At 42.5% G+C, this 22607-nt stretch overlaps 2 protein-coding genes across 2 annotated transcripts; one reads left to right on the top strand and one right to left on the bottom strand.

Moving 5' to 3' along the window:
* The first annotated feature begins 8009 nt into the window (after positions 1–8009).
* On the top strand, positions 8010–8294 carry LOC117021058 (protein S100-A10-like). The gene has a single exon (XM_033103834.1). The coding sequence runs from the start codon at positions 8010–8012 to the stop codon at positions 8292–8294; it is 285 nt and encodes a 94-aa protein (XP_032959725.1).
* Positions 8295–13136: 4842 nt separating this feature from the next.
* On the bottom strand, positions 13137–21958 carry ESX1 (ESX homeobox 1). The gene is made up of 5 exons (XM_033132887.1): positions 21942–21958; positions 18268–18779; positions 17759–18083; positions 16686–16731; positions 13137–13532 (listed from the first exon to the last, which is right to left on the bottom strand). Exons 1-5 carry the CDS (start codon positions 21956–21958, stop codon positions 13176–13178), a joined length of 1257 nt encoding a protein of 418 aa, XP_032988778.1. The 3' UTR covers positions 13137–13175.
* Positions 21959–22607: the final 649 nt, after the last annotated feature.

The following is a 22607-nucleotide window of genomic DNA, read 5'->3' as shown; positions in this document are numbered from 1 at the left end:
GAGGAGGAAAAGGCAAGGGATAAACAGGCAAGCCCTGAATGATTCAGCTAGGTGAAGAAGGCACAGGAAGAGCATATGCAAATGTGTAGGGTCAGGAATGAGCGTAGCATGTTCTCGGGATCTGCTGTGAGGTTGTAGTGTCTGAGTCATCATTCTGGAGGCCAAATTTCCTTGCTAGGAGATTCGCTGGATGAGATGTAGGCAATTAGACTGAATGTGTGCTGACCCCTGGGATTTCCTCTAACTGGTTATAAAAGCACAACAAAATGAAAACGACAGGGGAAGAAAGTAAATAAAAAAGACCTAAATAAAGGAAAAGAGGGAAAAAAGGCTTTTCTGGCATTTAACTTTTTTCTTCAATAATACAGAGGGTGCCAAAAAATGTATACAAATTTTAAGAAAGGAAAACAACTACTAAAATTGTAATGCTCAGTATATACCAATAACAAAAGATGAATACAGAGTGATGTCATAGGAATGGCGGCAGCGGGACGCACTTTTTGAGTTCTCCTCCGGATCTTATCACAAACGGGACATCGATAACCCATCAAAGGACTCTGCTCATCAGCAGAACAGCTAAGAGACTCGTGCAAGGATTACTTGAAGGTGGGCAAATTGGGAGCAGCAGGGGAAGAGGGAAGGGAGCGGAGTGGAGACGCAGCACATGCAGGCCGCGTCAATGCGGCCGGCATCTGCGGCTGTGGAAACGCGGCTCGCATCTGCAGCTGTGGAAACGTGGCCCGCATCTGTGGCTGTGGAAATGCAGCCGGCATCTGCAGCTGCAGAGACGGAGGGGATCCCAGGATGGAACAGAGAACACAAAAGCCAGGAGGTGGGCTCTTTCCCTGTGTCCCACAGCTGATCTCTCCCACCGAGGGGGCGGCCAGTTGGACAATAGGTCGGACAAAGGACACAAACACCATACCTGGGCTCCTCTCCCACTTCCAATCCTACCCCCACCCTCCTAGAGACTTAAACTAGCCCCTGAAGTGAGGAGCAGTGTCAGATTACAGAGGAGCCTTAGGAAGCCTCAGGCTCTGGGAAGACCGGCGTGCTGCTCTGACCCAGGGAACAAGCTGGGAAGAGTGTGATTTTTGCTGGGCTAGGAGAGAAGAGATTCCTCCACGCCCAGCCACCACCTTTTCTGGCCTGCGGGAAGAGTGTGACATGGCTGGATGGGAGACAGAAGACCCCTACATCCCCAGCCACCAGCCTTTCTGGCCTGCCTAGGGCAGGGCAATTACAACTGCGGAGGCACACCCAGGGATCAGCAGTAGGCAGCTGACGCAGCTCTGGGCTTTCACCAGCTCAGAAATCTCCTGCCCGCCACACACACATGCACACACACACACACACACACACACACACACGGAAGAAGTGCCCTAAGACTAAGGAGAACTGGACACAGGGCTGGTGGTGCTACTCTCAGTGCGCATATGTGCAGGCAAGGGCAGAAACTGCACTGACTTTGTAGAAACTACCATCCATACCCCTCATTCCCACCCATCTAAGTCTGCAGTCACAATGTCACTCTGGGCACCAAGTGACCGGTTCTGCCTGCACAATACACACAGGACTCTTTGGTACAGCAGAGGACAACCTGGAGATTACTTGGTGGGCTTAAGCCAAGACTGGCATTGCTTTTTTTTTGTTTTGTTTTGTCTTTATATCTTTGATATCTGTGCCTGTGTTGAGTGGGGGTTGTCAGTGTTTTTTTACATGTGAGTGTATTTGGTTTTTTCTCTGTTGTTGTTGTGCTTGATGATTTGCTTTGTTCTGAAATTGACCTACCAGGGCCCAGCTTAAGAGGCACAAGATTCAACATACCCAGAGGCCAACTCCAGACCAAACCAGAGTACTACCGGGTTTGACCTACAAGTGACACACCCAGAGGGAATTCTCTACAGGCACAAGAGCCCATAGAGGCCAAACCACATTTAAGTGGTCAACCCTCACGCAGCAGAACACCCTGTGGTGGGCAGAGCCAAGTCTCCCAACTAGTCAACTAGGAGTTAACCCCACCTACTCACAAGCGAAAAGCAATTAAAGATCTTCTTTAACAGGACAACATACACAACACAAGAGTCACCTTTGGAGCACACGCAGAGAAGAACGAAGTAGTGCAAGTCAAATATAAAGGACACATACCAGATAAGATAACCAAGCAAGAACTAAGAACTCTAGGGGATCTACCTAATACATCGAAGCAAACACAGAGAGTCAGCCAGAATGGGGAAACAAAGAAACATGTCCCAAATAAACGAACAGAAGAAACCTCCAGAAATGGAACCAAAAGAAACAGAGGTAACCAACCTATCAGAGACAGAGTTCAGAACACTGATGATAAGAATGTTTAAGGAGCTTAGAGACGACAAATAGAAGGATAGAGAAATCATAATGAACAACCAGTTAGAACTAAAGAACACAATTACTGAAATAAAGAACTCACTTGAAGGAATTAACAGCAGGTTAGATGAAGCAGAGGATCGAATTATCGACTTAGAAGACAAGTTAGCAGAGATCACCCAAATGGAACAACAGAAAGAAAAAAGAATAAAAAACAATGAGGATGGCTTAAGAGACCTCTGGGATAACATCAAGCGCAACAACATGCACATCATAGGAATACCAGAAGGTGAAGAGAGGAAGCAAGGGATTGAGAACATATTTGAAGTAATAATGTCCGAAAACTTCCCCAACCTGATGAAGGAAACCAACATACAAGCCCAGGAAGTGCAGAGAGTTCCAACCAGGATAAACCCAAACAGGTCCACAACCAAGACACATTATAGTTAAAATGGAAAAAGTTAAAGACAAAGAGAGAATCCTAAAAGCAGCAAGAGAAAGACAGAGGGCTACATACAAGGGAACTCCCATAAGACTATCAAATGACTTTTCTACAGAAACATTGAAGGCCAGGAGGGCGTGGCAGGAGATACTCAAAGTGATGGACAACAAAGGCCTACAACCTAGATTGTTTATCCAGCAAGGCTATCACTTAAGGTTGATGGAGAGATAAAGAGCTTCCCAGAAAAATAATAAGCTAAAGGAATTTATTACCACCAAGCCAGCATTGCAAGAAATACTAAAAGGACTTCTGTAAATAGAAGAAAGGTGAAAACAATCTAACTAAAATTTAAAAATGGCAATAACTATGTACCTATCAATAATCACTTTAAATGTAAATGGATTAAATGCTCCAGTCAAGAGACATATGGTGGCTGAGTGGATAAGAAAGCAAGACCCTTGTATATGCTGTATACAAGAGACTCACCTCAGATCACAAGACACACACAGGCTGAAAGTGAAGGGTTGGAATAAGATATTTCATGCAAATGGAAATGAGAAAAATGCTGGAGTTGCAATACTTATATCTGACAAAATAGACTTTAAAATGAAGAACATATTAAAAGACAAAGATGGGCACTATATAATAATAAAGGGATGAGTCCGACAAGAAGACATATCCCTAGTAAATAGCTATGCACCCAACATAGGAACACCTAAATATATAAAACAGATATTGACTGACATAAAGACAGAGATCAACAGTAACACTATCATAGTAGGGGACTTCAACACACCTCTGACAACAAGGGACAGGTCTTACAGACAGAAAATCAACATGGAAACAACTGCCTTAAATGACACATCGGACCACTTGGATTTAATAGATGTTTTCAGAGCATTTCACCCCAAAGCTGCAGAATGCACATTTTTCTCAAGCGCACATGGAACATTTTCCAAGATAGACCATATGTTAGGCCACAAAACAAGTCTTGATAAATTTAAGAAAATTGAAATCATACCAATTGTCTTCTCTGATCACAGTGCTATGAAATTAGAAATGAACTACAGGAAAAAAACTGGAAGACACACCAATTCATGGAGGCTGAATAACGTATTACTAAATAATGAATGGGTCAAGCAGGAGATCAAGGAAGAAATCAAAAGATATCTCGAGACAAACGAAAATGAAAACACGACGACCCAAAATCTATGGGATGCCACAAAAGCAGTCCTAAGAGCAAAATTCATAGCATTACAGGCCTACCTAAAGAAACAAGAAACATCACTAATCAACAGTTTATCTTCACACTTAAGGGATCTGGAAAAAGAACAGCAAAATAAGCCCAAAGGGAGTATAAGGAAGGAGATAATAAAGATCAGAGTGGAAATAAATGAAATAGAAACCAGAAAAACAATACAAAAGATCAATGAATCCAAGAGTTGGTTCTTAGAGTAGATAAACAAAATCGACAAACCTTTAGCCAGACTCATTTAAAAAAAGAGAGAGAGGACCCAAATTGATAAAATTAGAAATGTAAGAGGAGAAGTGACAACAGATACTGCAGAAATACGAAAAAAATTACAAAATTACTATGCGCAACTATATGCTAACAAATTTGACAATCTGGAAGAAATGGACAATTTTCTAGAGGCGTACAACCTTCCAAGGCTAACTCAAGAAGAAATAGAAAACTTAAATAGACTGATTACCACCAGGGAAATTGAATCAGTATTCAATAATCTCCCAAGAAACAAAAACCCTGGACCAGATGGCTCTACAGGTGAATTCTACAAAACGTTCAAAAAAGATTTATCACCTATTTTTCTCAAGCTCTTCCAAAAAATCCAGAGGAGGGAAAGCTCTGAAACACTTTTTACAAAGCTACTATCACCCTGATCTCAAAATCAGAAAAAGACACCACAAAAAAAGAAAACTACAGGCCAATATCTGTAATGAACATAGATGCAAAAATCCTCAACAAAATATTAGTGAACAGAATTCAGCAATACATTAAAAAGATTATATACCATGATCAAGTGGGATTCATCCCTGGTATGCAAGGGTGGTTCAACATCCGCAAATCAATTAATGTGATACACCACATTAACAAAATCAAAAATAAAAATCACATGATCATATCGATAGATGCAGAAAAAGCATTTGATAAAATCCAGCATCCTTTTATGATAAAAACCCTTAAGAAAGTGGGAATAGAGGGTTCATATCTCAACATAATAAAGGCCATATATGATAAACCACAGCTAACATCATACTCAATGGAGAAAAGCTGAAACCATTCCCCTTAAGATTAGGAACAAGGCAAGGTTGCTCACTTTCTCCATTTCTATTCAACATAGTGCTGGAGGTTCTAGCTACAGCAATCAGACAAGAAAAAGAAAGAAAAGGCATCCTAATCGGTAAGGAGGAAGTAAAATTGTCATTATGTGCAGGTGACATGATACTATATATAGAGAACCCTAAAGATTCCACCAAGAAACTATTAGAGCTGATAGATGAATTTAGTAAAGTAGCAGGATACAAAATTAATATTCAGGAATCAGTTGCATTTCTATATGCCAATAATAAAACATTAGAAGGAGAAATTAAAAAAACAATCCCATTTGCAATTGCTGCAAAGACTATAAAATACCTGTGAATAAATTTAACCAAAGAAGTAAAAGATCTGTACTCAGAAAATTATAAGACACTGAAGAAAGAAATGAAAGAAGATACAAATAGATGGAAACGCATACCATGTTCATGGATAGGAAGAATTAATATAGTTAAAATGTCCATACTGCCTAAGGCAATATACATATTCAACGCAATTCCTATCAAACTACCAACGACGTTTTTCACAGAAATAGAACATATAATCCTAAAATTTATATGGGACCATAAAAGACCCCGGATAGCCTCAGCAATCTTGAGAAATAAGAACAAGGTGGGAGGTATAACAATACCTGACATCAAATTATACTACAAGGCTACAGTAATCAAAACATCATGGTACTGGAATAAAAACAGACACATAGAGCAATGGAACAGAATAGAGAGTCCAGAAATAAATCCATGCCTAAATGGCCATTTAATCTACGACAATGGAAGCAAGAATGTACGGTGGGGTAAAGACAGTCTATTCAATAAATGGTGCTGGGAAACCTGGACAGACACATGCAAACAAATGAAGCTGGACCAGCTTCTTACACCATATACAAAAATAAATTCAAAATCGCCTAAAGACTTAAATGTGAGATCTGAAACCATAAAATTCCTAGAAGAAAGTATAGGAAGCAACTTCACAGACATTACCCGGAATAAGATTTTTACTGATATATCCCCTCGCGCAGGGGAAGTAAGAGAAAAAATAAACACGTGGGATTACATCAAAGTATAAAGGTTTTTCACAGTAAAGGAAACCATCAATAAAACAAAAAGGGATCCTACTGAATGGGAAAAGATATTTGCCAATGATATATCTGATAAGGGGTTAATATCACAAATTTATAAAAAAACTCACTCAACTCAACTCCAAAAAAACAAACAACCCAATTAGAAAATGGGCAGAGGATATGAAGAGACATTTTTCTAAAATGGACATACAGATGGCAAACAGACATATGAAGAAATGCTCAACCTCACTAACCATCAGAGAAATGCAAATAAAAACCACAATGGGATACCACCTCACCCCAGTCAAAATGGCTATCATCAATAAATCAACAAACAACAAGTGCTGGCGCGGATGTGGAGAAAAGGGAACGCTCGTGCGCTGTTGGTGGGATTGCAGATTGGTGCAGCCACTATGGAAAACAGTATGGAGGTATTTCAAAAATCTGAAAATGGAAGTACCTTATGATCCATCAATTCCACTCCTAGGTATCTATCTGGAGAAATCCAAAACTCTAATTCAAAAAACTTTATGCACTCCTATGTTTATTGCAGCACTATGCACAATAGCCAAGATATGGAAACAACCGAAACGTCCATCGTTAGATGACTGGATTAAGAAACTGTGGTACATTTATACAATGGAGTACTACGAAGCCATAAAGAAGAAAGAAATCTTACCATTTGCAACAACATGGATGGACCTAGAGAACATTATGTTAAGTGAAATAAGCCAGATAGAGAAAGACAAATACCATATGATCTCACTTATATGTGGAATCTAAAGAAAAGAATAAGTGAATGAACTAATCAGAAACAGTTTTGGAGACATAGAGGAAAAACTGAGCATTGCTAGATGGCCGGGGGGGTGGGGGTAAGGGGGAAGGTGAGGGGATTAGAAACCAGTCAGTAACCACAAGATGGCCATGAGGTTTTGAAAGTTAATTTGGGGAATGTAATCAATAATGTAAATATTTTGTAGGGTACCCGATGGACACTTGTCTCGTTAGGGAGACTACCTCCGGGATGATGTAGATGCCTGATCACTGCATTGTACACCTGAAGCTGAAGCTGAACAATAATGAATGCCAACTATAATTTTATATATATATATATGTAAAATTATAGTTGGCATTCATTCTACATATATATATATATATATATATATATATATATATGTACATATATGTTTGTATATACTTACAAGAAGTGGAGTACAGCAGTAGGAATAGAGACAGTGGAAATGTAATGGCTGTGTGCGATGTCAGAGGGATAGTGGATGGGGAGAGGGGGTTTCACACAGTGTGAGGGATATAAATGATAAACGTCTAAGTATTACTTTGTCTTGTGCACCTGAAACTAATAAAAAAAAAGAGAAAAAAAGAAAAAGAAAAAAAAGATGAATACAAGGCACGTTTGACTTCTGAAATTGCAAGAGGCACTCAAAGTGGTTACCATCAGCTTCCAGACCCTTATGATTATGGCCAACTCCTGCTTGAGCAATGCTGACCTAAGTGTCCACTTGTATACATTTTTTGGCACTCCATATGTAATCCTGATAAACTGAAGTTCCCTGCAAACGTGTCTTTATCTAATCCGTATGTTGGTTCATAATATTGTAAGGTTTATCAGTTATGTGGGAGAACAAGCTATACTAGTGCAGAGGTTCCTGAAATCTTGTGTGTATGGGGGACTATTAATGGAGTTATTAAAAATATCATTTAACTTCTCCCCCACCTACTAAGGTGCCCAGCTGGTGGCGCTCTGCTCACTGGATGCGGGTCCCAGCCAGCATAGCGATCCTGCCTCAGGCCAAGACCTCTCCCAAATGCTGTCTGAAATGGAACACACAATGGAAAGCATGATGTTCACGTTTCACAAATTTGCTGAGGATAAAGGCTACTTAACAAAGGTACTCTCAGGGGAAAAGGAGTTCCCTGGATTTTTGGAAAATCAAAAAGATCCTCTGGCCATGGAAAAAATAATGAAGGATGTAGACCAGTGCTGTGCTGGCAGAGTGGGCTTCCAGAGCTTCTTTTTGCTAATTGCTGGGCTCACCATCGTGTGCAATGACTATTTTGTAGTACACAAGAAGCAGAAGGGAAAGAAGTAGGCAGCACCGAACAATTACTGCCCCCCTAAGAGTTCTCCCATTGAGCTGCTTAAGGAAATCTCTGCCCCACAGCTTCCCCCTGTATAAGGATTTCATGAGCAGATTGGGACCCTTTGAAAATGTGCAAATAAAATCCCGTTCTCATTTGACAAGAGAAAAGAAAAGCCAATTAAAGCCAGAAGAACCAATTTAGTACCCTGCACTATTTCTGTCTGACTCTTGGAGTTGAGGGTGGGCCCAGGGAATTCACTGGGCATCCTTAGGAATTCCTTCTGATTAAAATGAAGAAATAGAACCATCCTGGGTGGTTTTTGAAGTGCTGGGGCTAGGGACCTGGGCTGAGGGCAGTCACATAGCAGGACCCCTTCTCTGTCCTGACCTTCTGTCATTCCTTGTGAATATTTCAATCCTGGTGAGACCCCTTAAGGTGATCAGTTGAGTCAAAGTAGAGATGAGAGGAAAAGAAAAAGAGCAGCCTCATTGCTTTACCTTGTGGTGGGGACTATGGAAGATGTTAGGGACTGATTGGCATATTAACCTGACTTCTTTTTTTCCTTTCTTCTTTTTGGTAAAGCCCAGCTGGCCAGGGTCACCTTCTTGTGCTCCCAGAGACATTACCCAGTTGCCAGTGCCCACTCACTACCCAGCTCCCTACCCCCCAGCAACAGCTTGGGTCCCAGCCGTGGACATGGATTTCTTTCTCCCCTGGGTTGCCACGGCCTCCTTTTCCACTCCTGACTTTAAAACATCTTTTGCTTTATCTCTTTGTCTCCTTTATTCAAGGGGAACTGGTCAGAGACCATTCCTTGGTCTCTACCCTGCTTCTTGTTTTTTCTCTAAACCAAGATTTTTGGGCCAAGGATAGAAAATTGTGTTCCAACTCTGTAGTTCTCATAGAGGCCCTAGTTTTTTCTGGGGGTTGTGCTTCAGAAGGCTCCAGGTGTATCAATTATGCTGCCCATGCCTGTGTGCCACCTCTTCAATCACTTGTGTCCCCTTATTTGTGAAGCACAACAGAGTGTGCTTTCAGAAGGAGTCTTTTGTATTCCTAGTCTAAAAATATTTGCATGTAAATGTTGGGAATCCAGACAGTCTCCTAAAGATCTACATTTTGCATGGGGAGGCATACAGACCATTGGTGTGCATTTGAAAATGAAATTTACACCATTGCACCTTGGGTCCCTGCCGCATAGCATTGCAGTGACATCTGAGGAGGAGAGAGTGTGACATTGATCAAGGCAAAGCATAAATAACCACATTTCAAAATGAATACTAATTGCATAATGACAATTTCTAAACTATTAGCCTACTTTACAAAAAAAGTTAATTCAACACAAGCCCAGAGCTGGCTGTTGCTTATGTGTTGTGCTGCCAGTTGGCAGGCCCAGCTTTGCAAGGGGATTGGGGGATACAAGGGTTATTGTAGTAGAAACACACTCGGCCTTTTGTGAGGAGGGTACAAACTGCATCACTCTCTCAAGCCCCTGCTGTTCAGCGTTCAAGAGTGGACACCAGGACACTGCATGCCTTCAGGGGAAGTTGCTTACTTTTCCTAGAGGTAAAATGGCCCAGTGCCGAGGCTTGGGGAGGAGCCTTGGGTGTGTGTTCCTGTGAAGGAAAGAGTTCTGGGCAGATGGAGGTGATAAGCACTGAGAAGCTGAACCTGAGCTGGCATGTGCTGCCCTTAACTGGAAAATCCTGGGTCCCGGGGAGGGAATGGCTAACACAGAGGCTGGCCTTCTCCAGGATGAAATGTGCACGTTACCTCGGGCAGGCCTCTCCACTGCTTGTGGGCCTGTGTTCCGTCACCTGTAAAATGAAGGGAGTGGACTGGGTGACTGTGAAAGCCCCCTCTAGCTCACAGACAGTGCCAGGGTCTCTTCCTCTAAGCTGAGTGTCCCCTAGAAGAAGAACGGCATTTTGCTTGGAAGAGTGGCATGAAGCGATGGGATTGGTTCCTTGTCGTCGCCATCCTTTTACTGCAGGAATCATAAGTTTGTCTCATTTGCCAAATTAATGTGACCTTGTGTGAAAGTACCTCGAAGGAAAATGAGAAAGTATCTGCTAAGAAGAGGAGCTAAGGCAAGGGTTCATTCTCTTTGGGAGATCCTACTGCTTTGACTAATTGGGAGGGAGCAAGAGGAAGGCCTCAAATGAATCCCCAAATAAAAATAATTTCATGTAGCATTCCTAGAAGAAGGGTATGTTATGAAGGTTATATCATTTGCCTCCAGAAAGCATCCACTCAAGATTTGAGAACCCCAGTTTATGTACCACTTTATACAATAGCAGACCCTGGCCTGTGGGACTCAAGTTAGACAAAGCTGGACTTACCAATCAGGAAATTCAGAGAAGGACTCGTTATTTTACCCCATTATTTTACTTTCAGGTTTTCATCAATTCCTAGACTCACACCAGCACCAAATGACTGGGTAGGAAAATGGTATATCCATATGTGCTCAGAGTATGCCCAGTGTTAGGCATAACACTCCACGATCAGAATTCAGGCAAATGTCTGATCTTTTGAAAACAGCTGATTAAACTCCATTCCCCTATTTTTGTACATTTACAGTAATTCTTCTCTTTGTTTAAAAAGTCACTTTCACACCTATTTCAAGGGAGACCCTTGTATTCTCAGCTAAAGGATAATTTCTAGTCCCTTCTTTCCTTGCCCCCTTTCCGCTAAGTACTTGTAGTCCAAATAATGGCTGCAATTTTGATTGTCAGGTACTTCTAGGTTAGATCACCAAAGTGCTGATTAGATTTGTTTGAAACGAGATCCAGGTTACATAAATCTAGTTTTAATCAAAAAAAGCTTTATTTCCCCCAGATACTTCATATCTTCTCTGCTTAATTTGACCGTGAAAGTTACTACTGTGAAAGCTCCCTGTTACGTGTTCTTCAACGTGAAAACAACTTCAGAAAGAGCACATCCAGAATTACTGTGAAATGCTGCAGCTCCTGTACTCCTGAGATTGTGTTTTTGCTGATAGCCAGTTTCTAATGGTTTTTAATAAATCAAAATAATTTCCTTATATTAGAATAATTAATTTGTGATCCATGCCTTAGGGATATTTGGGATGCACTTTAAGAGAAATGTTCTTTGTGGGATTATTTTAGAAGACTCTCCCTTTTAAAACGTAGCCTGAGGGGAACATATTATATGCAGAAGTGTTTTGCATATTTCCTCTGCACCCATCCCACAATCCTACCTTAAATCATCTGGCATCTGGAAGAAGTAGATATGATTTTAAAAATAGTATATGTCTCATGAAGACCCTGTCCACTTATGGGAAAGGGTATTCACATCTTTGCTTCTTCCAAGTAGCCTGAGATGAAAAAAATGTTTGTGTGTGTCAAACTGGCTATGAGAGTTAATAGCAGGATTTGTGCACTGGGTTATGAGAGTTAATAGCAGGATTTTACTGTGCAAATAAAAGCTCCAGGATCCCAAGGCTGGATGGGGTTCTGGAGCTTTTATTTGTACAGACCCTATAGTTCCAAGGGGACTTAAAGCACTGAGGAACCTGATGTTTAACAAGAAGGAAAGGGGTCAACGGTGGGAAATAAGAATGGTTGGGTTTTAAAATCATCTGGCGAAGATGGCAGTGGGCATGCACAGGTACCTTCCTGGATGTTCCTCACTCCCAACAGGGGCTAGCAATAACCTCTGGGGTAGCAATAACCTCCTTGCTGCAGAAGTCACACAGTAGATACAACTGCTTTGCTGATGTTTGGCATCCGTATGGGTGAAGGGAGGAAAGGAAGGAATGGAAAAGTATCAGACAATGCAAAAAACATACGCTTTCTCAAGAAAATTGAGCCTCCCTTCAAACTGGGAACATAACTGCTGAGAAACTTGTCTCTGCTACCTCCCTTTTCCCCAATCCACCTCCCAGGAAATTCTGGTGTCACCATGACACTTATCTGCAGTCTACTGAAAAGAAGTTGTACTGAAAAGAAAGCAAGGTTTTAAAAATAGTGGGCCTGGCTTCCTTCCCCCACCTCCCATTTTTGTTTTTCTTGTTTTCTCCCCTAGAAATTTTCTGTGAAGACAGCATGAACAAAGCGAAGGTCTGCTTCTGTTCAATGACTGCTTATTCTGGAACATTGTTCATGGGGCCATCTCTTCAGTACACTTGAAGATGTGACTGTTCGCCTCTGAGCTGAGGAAGCTACTATAATAGGCTCTCTTGGGGTAGAGGTGGGAAAATGAAGAGAACTTTTCTGATCTTAATGGAGCCCCCTCTTGTGTCTCTGAACCAGGATGGTTCCAATTCTCCTATCACCTCCACAACATGGAGGGCAGTGAACCAAATCTGGAGTACTGAATGGAGTTTTGCTTTCCACTTTCCCTTAAAGTCCCATGAGTAGCCTTTCAGGAAGTTTCCCATGGCTATTGAACCCTTGGAATGAATGGAGCCTGGCCCTGCCTGGAAACAGTTTTCTCACTAGACTCACCCCTTCCCATCTTATATATATGTGCTCCCAATGGGGCAAGGTGGGGATGAGGGTGGGTGGGGGGAGGAATGCAAGGAGAATGTGTGGTCAGTGTAAACCCACTACGGGCACTTGGAGAACTCTGAGATGGTGACTCAGGGCTATGACATTATGAAAGGAAGCCTCTGAAATCCTGTTTGAATGGCATTCCCTCAGCCATTCCCATGCATACCGTACTTATACCATCGACACTCAAAACCAATATATTGTTAACTTGCATCTTTATTGAAAACACAACGTGCCATACAACAACAGGCATTGAACTTTTTACTTACTAAATTCATATAACAGCTATTTGATGAATTAACTTTCATGTTGTGCTATGCACAATTTATATCTGGCAGAAAAATACTTTGGAAAAATTGTCATGAAGACCATACTTCAGAAAAAGGGGCCTACAAAATGACCATTGATGACAGGGGCCCATGCCATACCTACTGGAGCAAAAGCGAACGCAGGCGCAGGTTGCGGGAGTGGCACAGGCATTACGGGCTGCCTAGGAGGCTGAGGTGGCCCAGGTGGTGGGGGTGGCCCAGGTGGTGGGGGTGGCCCTGGTGGCATGATTGGACCTGGCACCAGAGGAAAAAATCTCCATGTAGGCTCCAGAACAGGGATGGCAGCATAGGCCCCATCAATGATTACCCCCATAGGGGGGCCAAAGGCAATGGGGATCAGATTTCTGTACATCAGTGCCCTCTGGTGTCTTCTCCACTTGGCCCTTCGGTTCTGAAACCAAACCTTGAATCAGAGGGGCAAAACATGCTTGGTTTATTATACTGAACAGTTAATGTCATAATAGAAAACACACAACATGCAACTCTGCCATTGAGATTTTACACTGCAGCAGGAGAAGCTATTTCCTTATTGCTAAAATAGCTTAGGAAAGTGAACAGCACACCTTCTCCTTCAGCTAATCCTTAATGAACCAAACCTGGTCCAGACCTTGGCCCATTGCTTTGTCTCTCTCCTCCCATTTCAGTATTTTTTAATGGTTTTATCGAGGTCTTGGATGCAGGTCTAGCTGATGAATTGCACCGGGGTGTTGTTAATGCTCATGTCTGGTAACAGGGTAAAGAAATGTTGAACCATCAGCTGCCCAGCTGCCTCCACCGCCTTCTCACCAGAGATAGTCACCCTGGTTGGGAGTGGGGGGAGCTGAGCATGGTATAAAGGTGGGCCCTATTAAAGTCATGCTGAGGGGAACCACCCCCTCTTTGAAAAAGCCCATCTCCAATTTGAAGTAACTAAACCATAGGAGCACGTTGCACTTTTATTTCTTTCTTTCTAATCCGCCATCTTGAAAGTGTCCCCGCACATTGCACTTTTAGACAGAAGGTTTCCTTCAATGATGTTTAAGGGACCATTTTTTCTCTGAAACCTTGTTAAGAATTAAACAGGTGATATGTAAGGAAGGCTTGATCAGGGGGTCCAGGGACTGTATGGCTTGTCTTGCTGGGAAATGAAAGTTGCTGAAGCCCTGGACACTGCCTTGATATTTTAGCGATTAGTGTTAAGGGAAGTTTAGCCTAACTGAATCCAAATTCACTAAACTCAAATTCCTTTTCCCCAGATAAGAGATTGGGCATTGCCCCCACTGTCAATTTTGCATACTCCAATCTGCCCCACCCTCCAAACCCTCCTGGATTCAGGACAAGTTCAGCTCATTCAGCTCTAGTTAGTTTCAGGATCCTGGGTGGACAGAAGCTGCTGTTACCCAGAGTGGTGGGGTGCCCTAGGCCCTGCCAACTCCATTCCTTAACCAGGACACCCCAATCCTATCCTATGGCTGGAAGATCCAGTTGTACATTTTAGGAAGATGTTCAACAACGGGTCACAAGAGGCTCTTCCCTAAGTGAGAGCCAACTATTAACAAATAAACAGACTAAATGCTGTCAATTAGACTTTACTGTCCTCTTAGCATACTAGTTGATGGGGTTTCCATTGTATTTAATTCCATTGTATTTAAGATCCCAAACTGCAAAATTTAAGTGATACAGAGGGCTTCTTCTCTCTAAAACCACCTTTTCTCTCTCCCCTCTTAAGATTTAGGGTCCTTCTGCTGCATGACCCTAAATATATATAGTCTGAAGAAGGCCATTGTCAATAGTGCTCAGTTTTGAAACAATTCAAATGTACCTGTGGTGAAACCTCCCTAAACACAACCAAAGCCCACATCTGGTAAATTTGGGCATGGGCTGATATTAGGTCTATATTCCCAATATTGGTTTAAAAAAACAGGTCTACTATATTTGCAAAAGAGGGGCTGGGCAGTGGCTATCAAGTTTTCGGGGGAAATTCATGCTGCAGAGTTTGGAAATACATGAGAGCATTGTTTTTCCCCCCTTTTTTGTGTTTTCTGGCTCATTTTCCCTTCAGAAATCCACTGAGAGAACTATGCAAACCCAGGGAGGGGGAAAAGCTACTCAGTAAACCCTGTTATTCTTTTCCTTTGAGTTCACCTTGCCAGCCTGAGAAAGTGGAGGCCTCCTCCTCCCTGAGACCAGCCTCACTGTTAGCCCAGGCTGTGGCACTAGGACGCCAGCTTTCAGTAGCCTGATGTGTTGGACTGCTTTTCTGCACACCCCCGACAGATGTGCGGCATGTTTCCATCACTGCACTCATGCACACATGCACTCTGGGACAAAACTACTAAGCCATCTGAGATGTATCTATATGTTTTGGTGGGGGGCAAATCCTTTTTTGATATAACTGTGGTTTCCTATGACCTCAAATAGTCACTTTTTGATCCTGTGACCTACAGATTAGTAATCACTGCCTGAATAAATGAAAAAAATATTTTAAATTAACACAGGTAAGAAGAATGGCCTGAAGTGAGAGCACTCTTACAACCAAATTCTATAAAAATCCACCTTTTCAAAATAATAGCACCAAAAAGGAAAAAAAAAATCTTAGATGCTAAAAATTACTCAATAGTATTCTTAATTCTGCATTTAGTAGTTTCATAAAATTGAATTTCTGTGGCATCTGCAATGCATCTATTTGAATGTATACAATTCTTCTTTAACTTTTCACCCCTTCTTAGATCAGTGTAATTTTATTCAATATTGTTTTCTTTTTTAAGATAATTTTCTAAAGCTTGCAAACCTTTCCCCATTACCACCATAATTACAATATTATAGCAATGTTTTCAGGCTAACATTAAAGTCTTCCAAAAAAAATTGAAATTTAAGGCTGCCACTCTCTACACTGTGTTACAAAACACTAAAATACTTAAGAACAATGCAGGAGGAGCAGGCATTGGGACTTTGAAGCTACACCCATCTCAGTTTAAACATATATTAGTTACTCACATAGTGTGTTCTGTGTTGTGAATTACTCCTTCATGCCAATGTCCGACTATTTGTAAATCCACTCATTTAGCCAAGAGCTTATGCCTGGTTTTAAATATTTTAAATAATTTAGTACAGTTGAACCTTCTTATAACCTACCTCTTCAGTGCATTAATTTGAATACTTCCCAGGTGGGACTGAGCCTAACATGATGCCACATAGAAATATTCCTTTGGGGAAGGCTAACATCCTTCTTAAAGGATACCACTGTTAGAAGTAGGTGAACTTTATTGGAAAAAAGTGTGTGTGTGTGTGTGTGTGTGTGTGTGTGTGTGTATAGAGACGTGTGGCACTAGGACGCCAGCTTTCAGTAGCCTGATGTGTTGGACTGCTTTTCTGCACACCCTCTGGTAATGGGCATTTTTCATAAGCTCAAGCTTACTTAACCCATTTTCTAGCCCCCAAAGCACCCAATGTTCAGAACTTATTTGCTAAAATGGAAAAGAGAAGAAAACACACCAACTTGAGGATTTCCAGGACAAAACCTAAAGCATATTCTAGAATGGTTGCCCTGCCAATTGTTCTTTTATGATTTACTGACCTGCACTCTGGCTTCAGTCACATTCAGGCGTCTTGCAATCTGCTCTCTGAAGGGGAAAAATTGCAAATATTCAGTATTTGAAGTTATGGAGAAAAATGAAATATATCATGTACATTATTTCTAAATCCCCTCCCTCCCCAAAGCAGTTTTCTGTAATACAACTTGAGGCTTGCTTTGGGGAGAGTTTTTCCATGGACAACATATCTTTTAAATAAGATAGAAGAAGGGAATATATATGAAAGTTCCTGGTAGTCTGTTAGTTGAATATGACTAAATCATTTTTTCTGTTTGTGGAACAACGGAGAACCCTGGAAATCTTTTCTTAGGAGATCCCTCCGTGAAAATAAATAAAACGCCAAAACACCTTTAAAGCGGTGTTTCGAACCAGAGTATTTCTGCTCATTTAAAACAGAGAGGTGAACTCTCAAGGAGGAACTCCAAACCACATCGGCTAGCACTCAAGGGGATATTCTGTTGCTCTTTGGCGGGCGAAGGCTGAACATAGCGGAACCAGGAAGGGCTCCCCTAAACCTCACACCATCTCGTCCAGGTCCCCCTTTCCTGCCTGGCCAGAACAGGATTTGCCCGTTCGTTTACTATAGCAGTCCGTCTGGACAAGGGTTCCGAGGAAGACTAGCGGAGCGAAGGGGCTGCAGGTTTTTAACAGCTCAAAACTCTGCCGCCTGGAACCAGCGCTCCTAGTGGAGGGGCCTAGACTGGCTGGGGTGAGGCAAGTGGGACGCTCCCCTCGCAAAATTTAAGGGGCGCGAAAAACTGAGTCATCACGATAAATACCAAAATATAAAAACTAATGCAAGAAATCCATGATAAACTACCAAAATTTTAAATAAAAATAGGATCCAATCGACCCTCCCTTACTCCTTCACCCTAGTCCCGCTCCTGTTTCGCAGCCCCGCAAGCGCTGTAGGCGTCGCACCAACCCCAGAAAGCAAGGCGGGCCCCGGCGTCCTTGAACCCCCTAAGTGAGAAAGGTCCTGGGAAAAAGCCTAAGGCGCTCCGCGACGAGCCCGAGCCCCCTGGAGAACTGGGCGCCTCCGGAGCAAGCCACCTACCGCTGGAACAAGTCGGGGTAGTGGCCGCGGTGGAAAAAAGTCTCCAGCTCCTGCACCTGCAACCGCGTAAAAGCGGCGCGGATGCGGCGCCGCTTCCTCCCAGCGACCTGTGGCCCCTCCGCGGCCATGGGGGCCACCTCCGCCTGCGGCAGCGGGCGCTCGTGGACGCCACCGCCACCGCCCGGACGGGTTTCGACTTCCGAGGGGGTGGCCCCTCCCTCGCCAAGGTTGTTCGCTGCTGCTGCTGCTCTTCCAACCTCAGGTTCGGACCGTGTAGCCTCGTCTCTCCCCGTCACAACCACCGAGGTCACGGTAGGCGGCACATCTGGAGAAGAAGGAAAGCAAAAGGGAGAGACCGCGGCGTTGGCGCCCACGGTGGTGGGCTGGAAGGGGCAAAGGGCCGTAAAGGAAGCGGAGCGGCGACTGCCGCCCAACGTCCCATCCACCCGCCCCTCCCTGGGAAATTTTTCTGGACTTTGCCAAACCCCTGTCTCGGCCTGGGCATTCACCACGCAGTTCTCCGTCGCCGTCGACTCCCATGTTGCGATAGTCGGCGTCAGTGTGGCTGCACCCGGAATGAGATTCCATGACCTGAGTGCTGTCGACGAAGTGTCGCGCTTCTGTAAAGTCTGCGGTGGCGTTCGTAGCAATCCCCGGGTCAGGACTCGAACTGGAACCAACGGCTCGGTGAGGTGCTGTCTTGGCTACAGACCGCTTCTGGCGCCGCGTGTCGCGATGGCGCGCCTTATATAGGGGTACGTTGCCTTCCGCAAATTCAAAGAGTTCACGCTCATGTCCGTTAGACGCCCTTAGAGCGTGCACACTACCTCTCGTGGTGTCTGTGGGTCCTGATGGGGGCGCGCTCGCACCCAGGGTGCTTAAGTAAAATAGTGTGGCGAGTGTGTACGAGAGAGGTACTGGTAGTGGGCATGCTTGTGTGGGGAACGCTGTCTCCAATTTGCAGCTTAACTGGCTACTCCCGGCTCGGACCAAGTGTCTGACGGAGGTCTGTGAAAGCCGTCTTGGGGGCAAGACTTCACATTAGCTGGTGAAGAAGTGTTTGATGAGTATTCCTCCGCCCAACCCACGAGATTCCGTATTCCGCAAATGGCGCGGTGTCCCTTGCTTTCCCGTAGGAAAAGACTGAGAGATGGTGCTGGGGAAAGCGCGGAGCGCTCAGCCACCTAAGCACGCTAAAGCGAAGTTGTTAGTGGGAGCTGAGTGAGAATTCCCCCTCCTAGAAGTTGGTGACTACTAGATAGGACTGTCTGGTTGTTTCATTCGCGCCCATCTGCATTTGGGCTAGTGGTTAAGACGAAATGATTAGGTTGGAGGCTAAACGCACAGGGTTTTTGAAATCAGTTCCGGTGCGTTCGGGAGCGGGAGTTTGTGGGTGAGTTTGTAGAGCAGTCCGGGTGCTCAGGTGCACGCTGCAAGAAACCCCACGTGCCTCTTGAGAAAACTCCAAGGACTTCAGATTTTTAGTAATGAACCCACGTCAGAGTACGAGTGTAGAAACCCACCAAATGCTAAGTGAATCCAAGAATGCATATGCTGCACGGGGCCCCTTTTCCTCAGTTCCTGGAGCATGCAACATTTACTGTGCTGAATTGCTGCGCTTCTTACTGTACTGCACCTAAAGCGCGCCTTATTCCTGAGCCACAACTGTACGTAGCAAGCGCCCAAAGCGCGCCTTATTTCCGCACGAGTGCAGTAGCAGGCACCTAAAGTGAGCCTTATTCTCGGGCCGAAATGTAGCAAGCGCCTAAAGCGCGCCTAATTCCTGGGCCAGTACAGTAGCCTTGAGAAGCGTTCTGGCCTTCCCCACTACCACTGCTTCCCCTCCCACTCCCCCTTCATGGAATTATCTTCCAGAGCTGTTTTTCCCCACTAACGTATCAAATTTAAAAAGCCAGACTACGATCGATGACGCTATAGTTCTTACTCCAAGAAGTGTTTACGGGTGCTCCAGGACCTGTTAATGCCCTTCGTATATAAAAATAACTTCTAATAATGGGCCCTCCGCTTGGCACTGTACGTAATTTATCTTACTTTTATCTTTTAAAGCACATTATTATCATTCCCATTTTACTCTTACCTTTTAAACCACCATTGCTATCATTCCTTTTTTTTTTTTTCACACACACAGAAATCCCGATCCCCAGGGGAGCCTGGCAACTTGACCGTGGTCATACAAGCGCGTTTGACTACAAAGTCCGTGCACTTCTCACCACGTTATATTACTGCCGTCTTATTTCAAAGGAGTAAGTAGTGGTGAGGTTCCAGGCAGGAGCCAGGAGAGGGAAGGTTTTCAGGGGAAGAAGGCCCCTGGGCAGAGTCTTTGCCGGTTCATTCCTCTTCTCCCTTGCACCACAACTTCAGCTGTCTCTCCCTAAGCCAGAGGTTTGGGATCCAGGAGTGCTGGGCTTCCCAGCCTTTTTTTTTTTTAAACTTTCTATCTTTTTTTTATTTATTTTGGAATTAGAGCCAATGAGTAAACTGTCAATTGGATTTTAATTCACAAAGATCTCAAACCCTAATATTATCCCTATGCAGGATCTAAACTTTTTAGCTCTGTTCTGGCCTTTTTGGAGGGAAGGTTAGGAACGTGAATCATGTTACCAGCCTGTCTTTTCATTTTCGCTCAATGCTGAGCGGACACTAACAGGAGCAGGGTGCTACATGCATTGGCTGCTGGGCTGGTTCTTTGAAGATACAGTTAGGAGGAGAAGTCGTGAGACCTACTCTTGAATCAGGACCACATTAGGACTTTTGTGGGCTTTAGGCATTTTTGCCTTTGTGGACCCCTTCCTTCATAATTTTTAAAAAAAATATATTTACAACTGTGTTGGTATGAAGATGAATATAACCTGAGCTGGATTATATTAATTATTTTCTTTTGATTTCAAAAGAAATTAAAATATTTTCATGGGCTCCTAAAAATTGTGACTACTGTGTTTCACGTCTTATGGTGAACAACTTTGGCCTGGGCTGAGTTATTACACAAGAGAATCATACAGGTTTTAAGCATGGTGTGTAGTAGCCACCTAGCACATTGGTAACAGCTCAGGTGTGTTTTGTCAGATCTTAGATTTCCATGTTTTTTTTTTACTGTTTTCTAAACCTTGGTCAGTCATGTGCTCCTTGCAAATTTTGCCAAACCTGGGTACCAGTCATGGTAGTGTTTATTTCACATGTTTACTTAAATTGATTCTCTTTTTCAAAACCTTAAATACATAATTAAACCTCATCCTATGCAAAAATAGCTATGAATTCAAGGGTTCGATATATGATATACTAGATTTATGTGAGGTAGAGCATGGCAGTAGTTGACAGCAGGGACCCTGAAGCCAGACGGCTGGTGTCAAAATCCTAGTTTTCCTTGTTACTAGCCAGCTGGCTAACCTGCTGTGTTGCTTATTCTCCCAGTGCCTTAGTTTTCTCATCTGTAAACTGGGAATAACTGATAGTACCTACTTCATGGGGTTGTTGTGAGGATTCATTGAAATGATCACAAATAGCTAGCTAATATTTAGCTAATTCTTACTATGTGCCAAGCATTGTTCATAGTGCTTTCTTTTTTAATTTTTAAAAATTTATTTTTCAATTACCATTGCCATACAATATTATACTTCTTTCAGGTGTACAAATAACATAATGATTAGACATTTATATACTTCACAAAGTGATAACCCCAATAAGTCTGTTACCCATCTGACACTGTACATAGTTATTACAATATTATTAACTATATTCCCTATGCTGCACTTTACATCCCCATGACTGTTTTTTTTTTCAATTACAGTTGACATTTAATATTATTTTATATTAGTTTCAGGTGTATAGTATAGTAGTTAGACATTTATATAGTTTATTAAGTGATCCACCAATAAGTTTAGTACCCACCTGATGCTATACATAGTTTTTACAATATTATTGACTATATTTTCCATATTGTATTTCGCATCCCCATGACTATTTTGTAACTGCCAAACTGTACTTCTTAATCTCCACCTTTATCACCCAGCCCTCTAATCCCCTCCCATCTAGTGACCATTCGCTTGTTTTCTGTATCTATGAGTCTGTTTCTGTTTTGTTTATTTTGTTCTTTAGATTTCACATATAAGTGAGATCATATGGTATTTCTCTTTCTCAGTCTGACTTATTTCACTTAGTATAATACCTTCTAGGTTTATGCATGTTGTCGCAAATGCATAGTGCTTTCTATTTATTGAGACATTTAATCCTGATAACAACCCTATGGAGTTAGATAACACTATTATTCACATTTTACAGATGATGTTATTGAGTCACAGAGAGGTTAAGTAACTTGCCTAAAGGCACCCAGCTGCTTGGTAAGTGTTGGACCTACGATTTGAACTTTTTGAGAATGATGCTTTGTAGAGAGAACATGCTCAATAATGGTAGCTATTATGATTTAAAAAAAATTAAGTATACTATCCTGTCATTTCTAGTATATTCACAATGTTGTGCAACCATCACTATTATCTGATTCCAGAGCATTTTTATCACCCTATAAAGAAAGTCTGTACCCATTAGCAATATGTCCTAGTCCCTACTCCCTGCAGCCCCTGGTAAATACTAATGTACTTTTTTTTTTAAGTTCAGTAATTTTAAGAAAATTACTGAGTTTATTAAATTTGAGTTAGTTATAAATTATTAACAAGAAAATGATGTACTTTGTAATTAATAAAATAGTGGTTCAGCAAAAAGCTCTAGACTGACAAAGACCTAAGCTCTGTAAGAAATCCATTTTATTATTATTATTATTATTATTATTATTATTATAACTTTCATTTTTATTATTTATAGTGGTTGGTAATGTTGT

The sequence above is a fragment of the Rhinolophus ferrumequinum genome, chromosome X, assembly GCF_004115265.2.
Source record: "Rhinolophus ferrumequinum isolate MPI-CBG mRhiFer1 chromosome X, mRhiFer1_v1.p, whole genome shotgun sequence".
Classification (NCBI taxonomy): domain Eukaryota; kingdom Metazoa; phylum Chordata; class Mammalia; order Chiroptera; family Rhinolophidae; genus Rhinolophus; species Rhinolophus ferrumequinum.
Note: the sequence above shows the minus strand (reverse complement) of the source record. Positions and strands in the feature narration are given on the sequence as shown.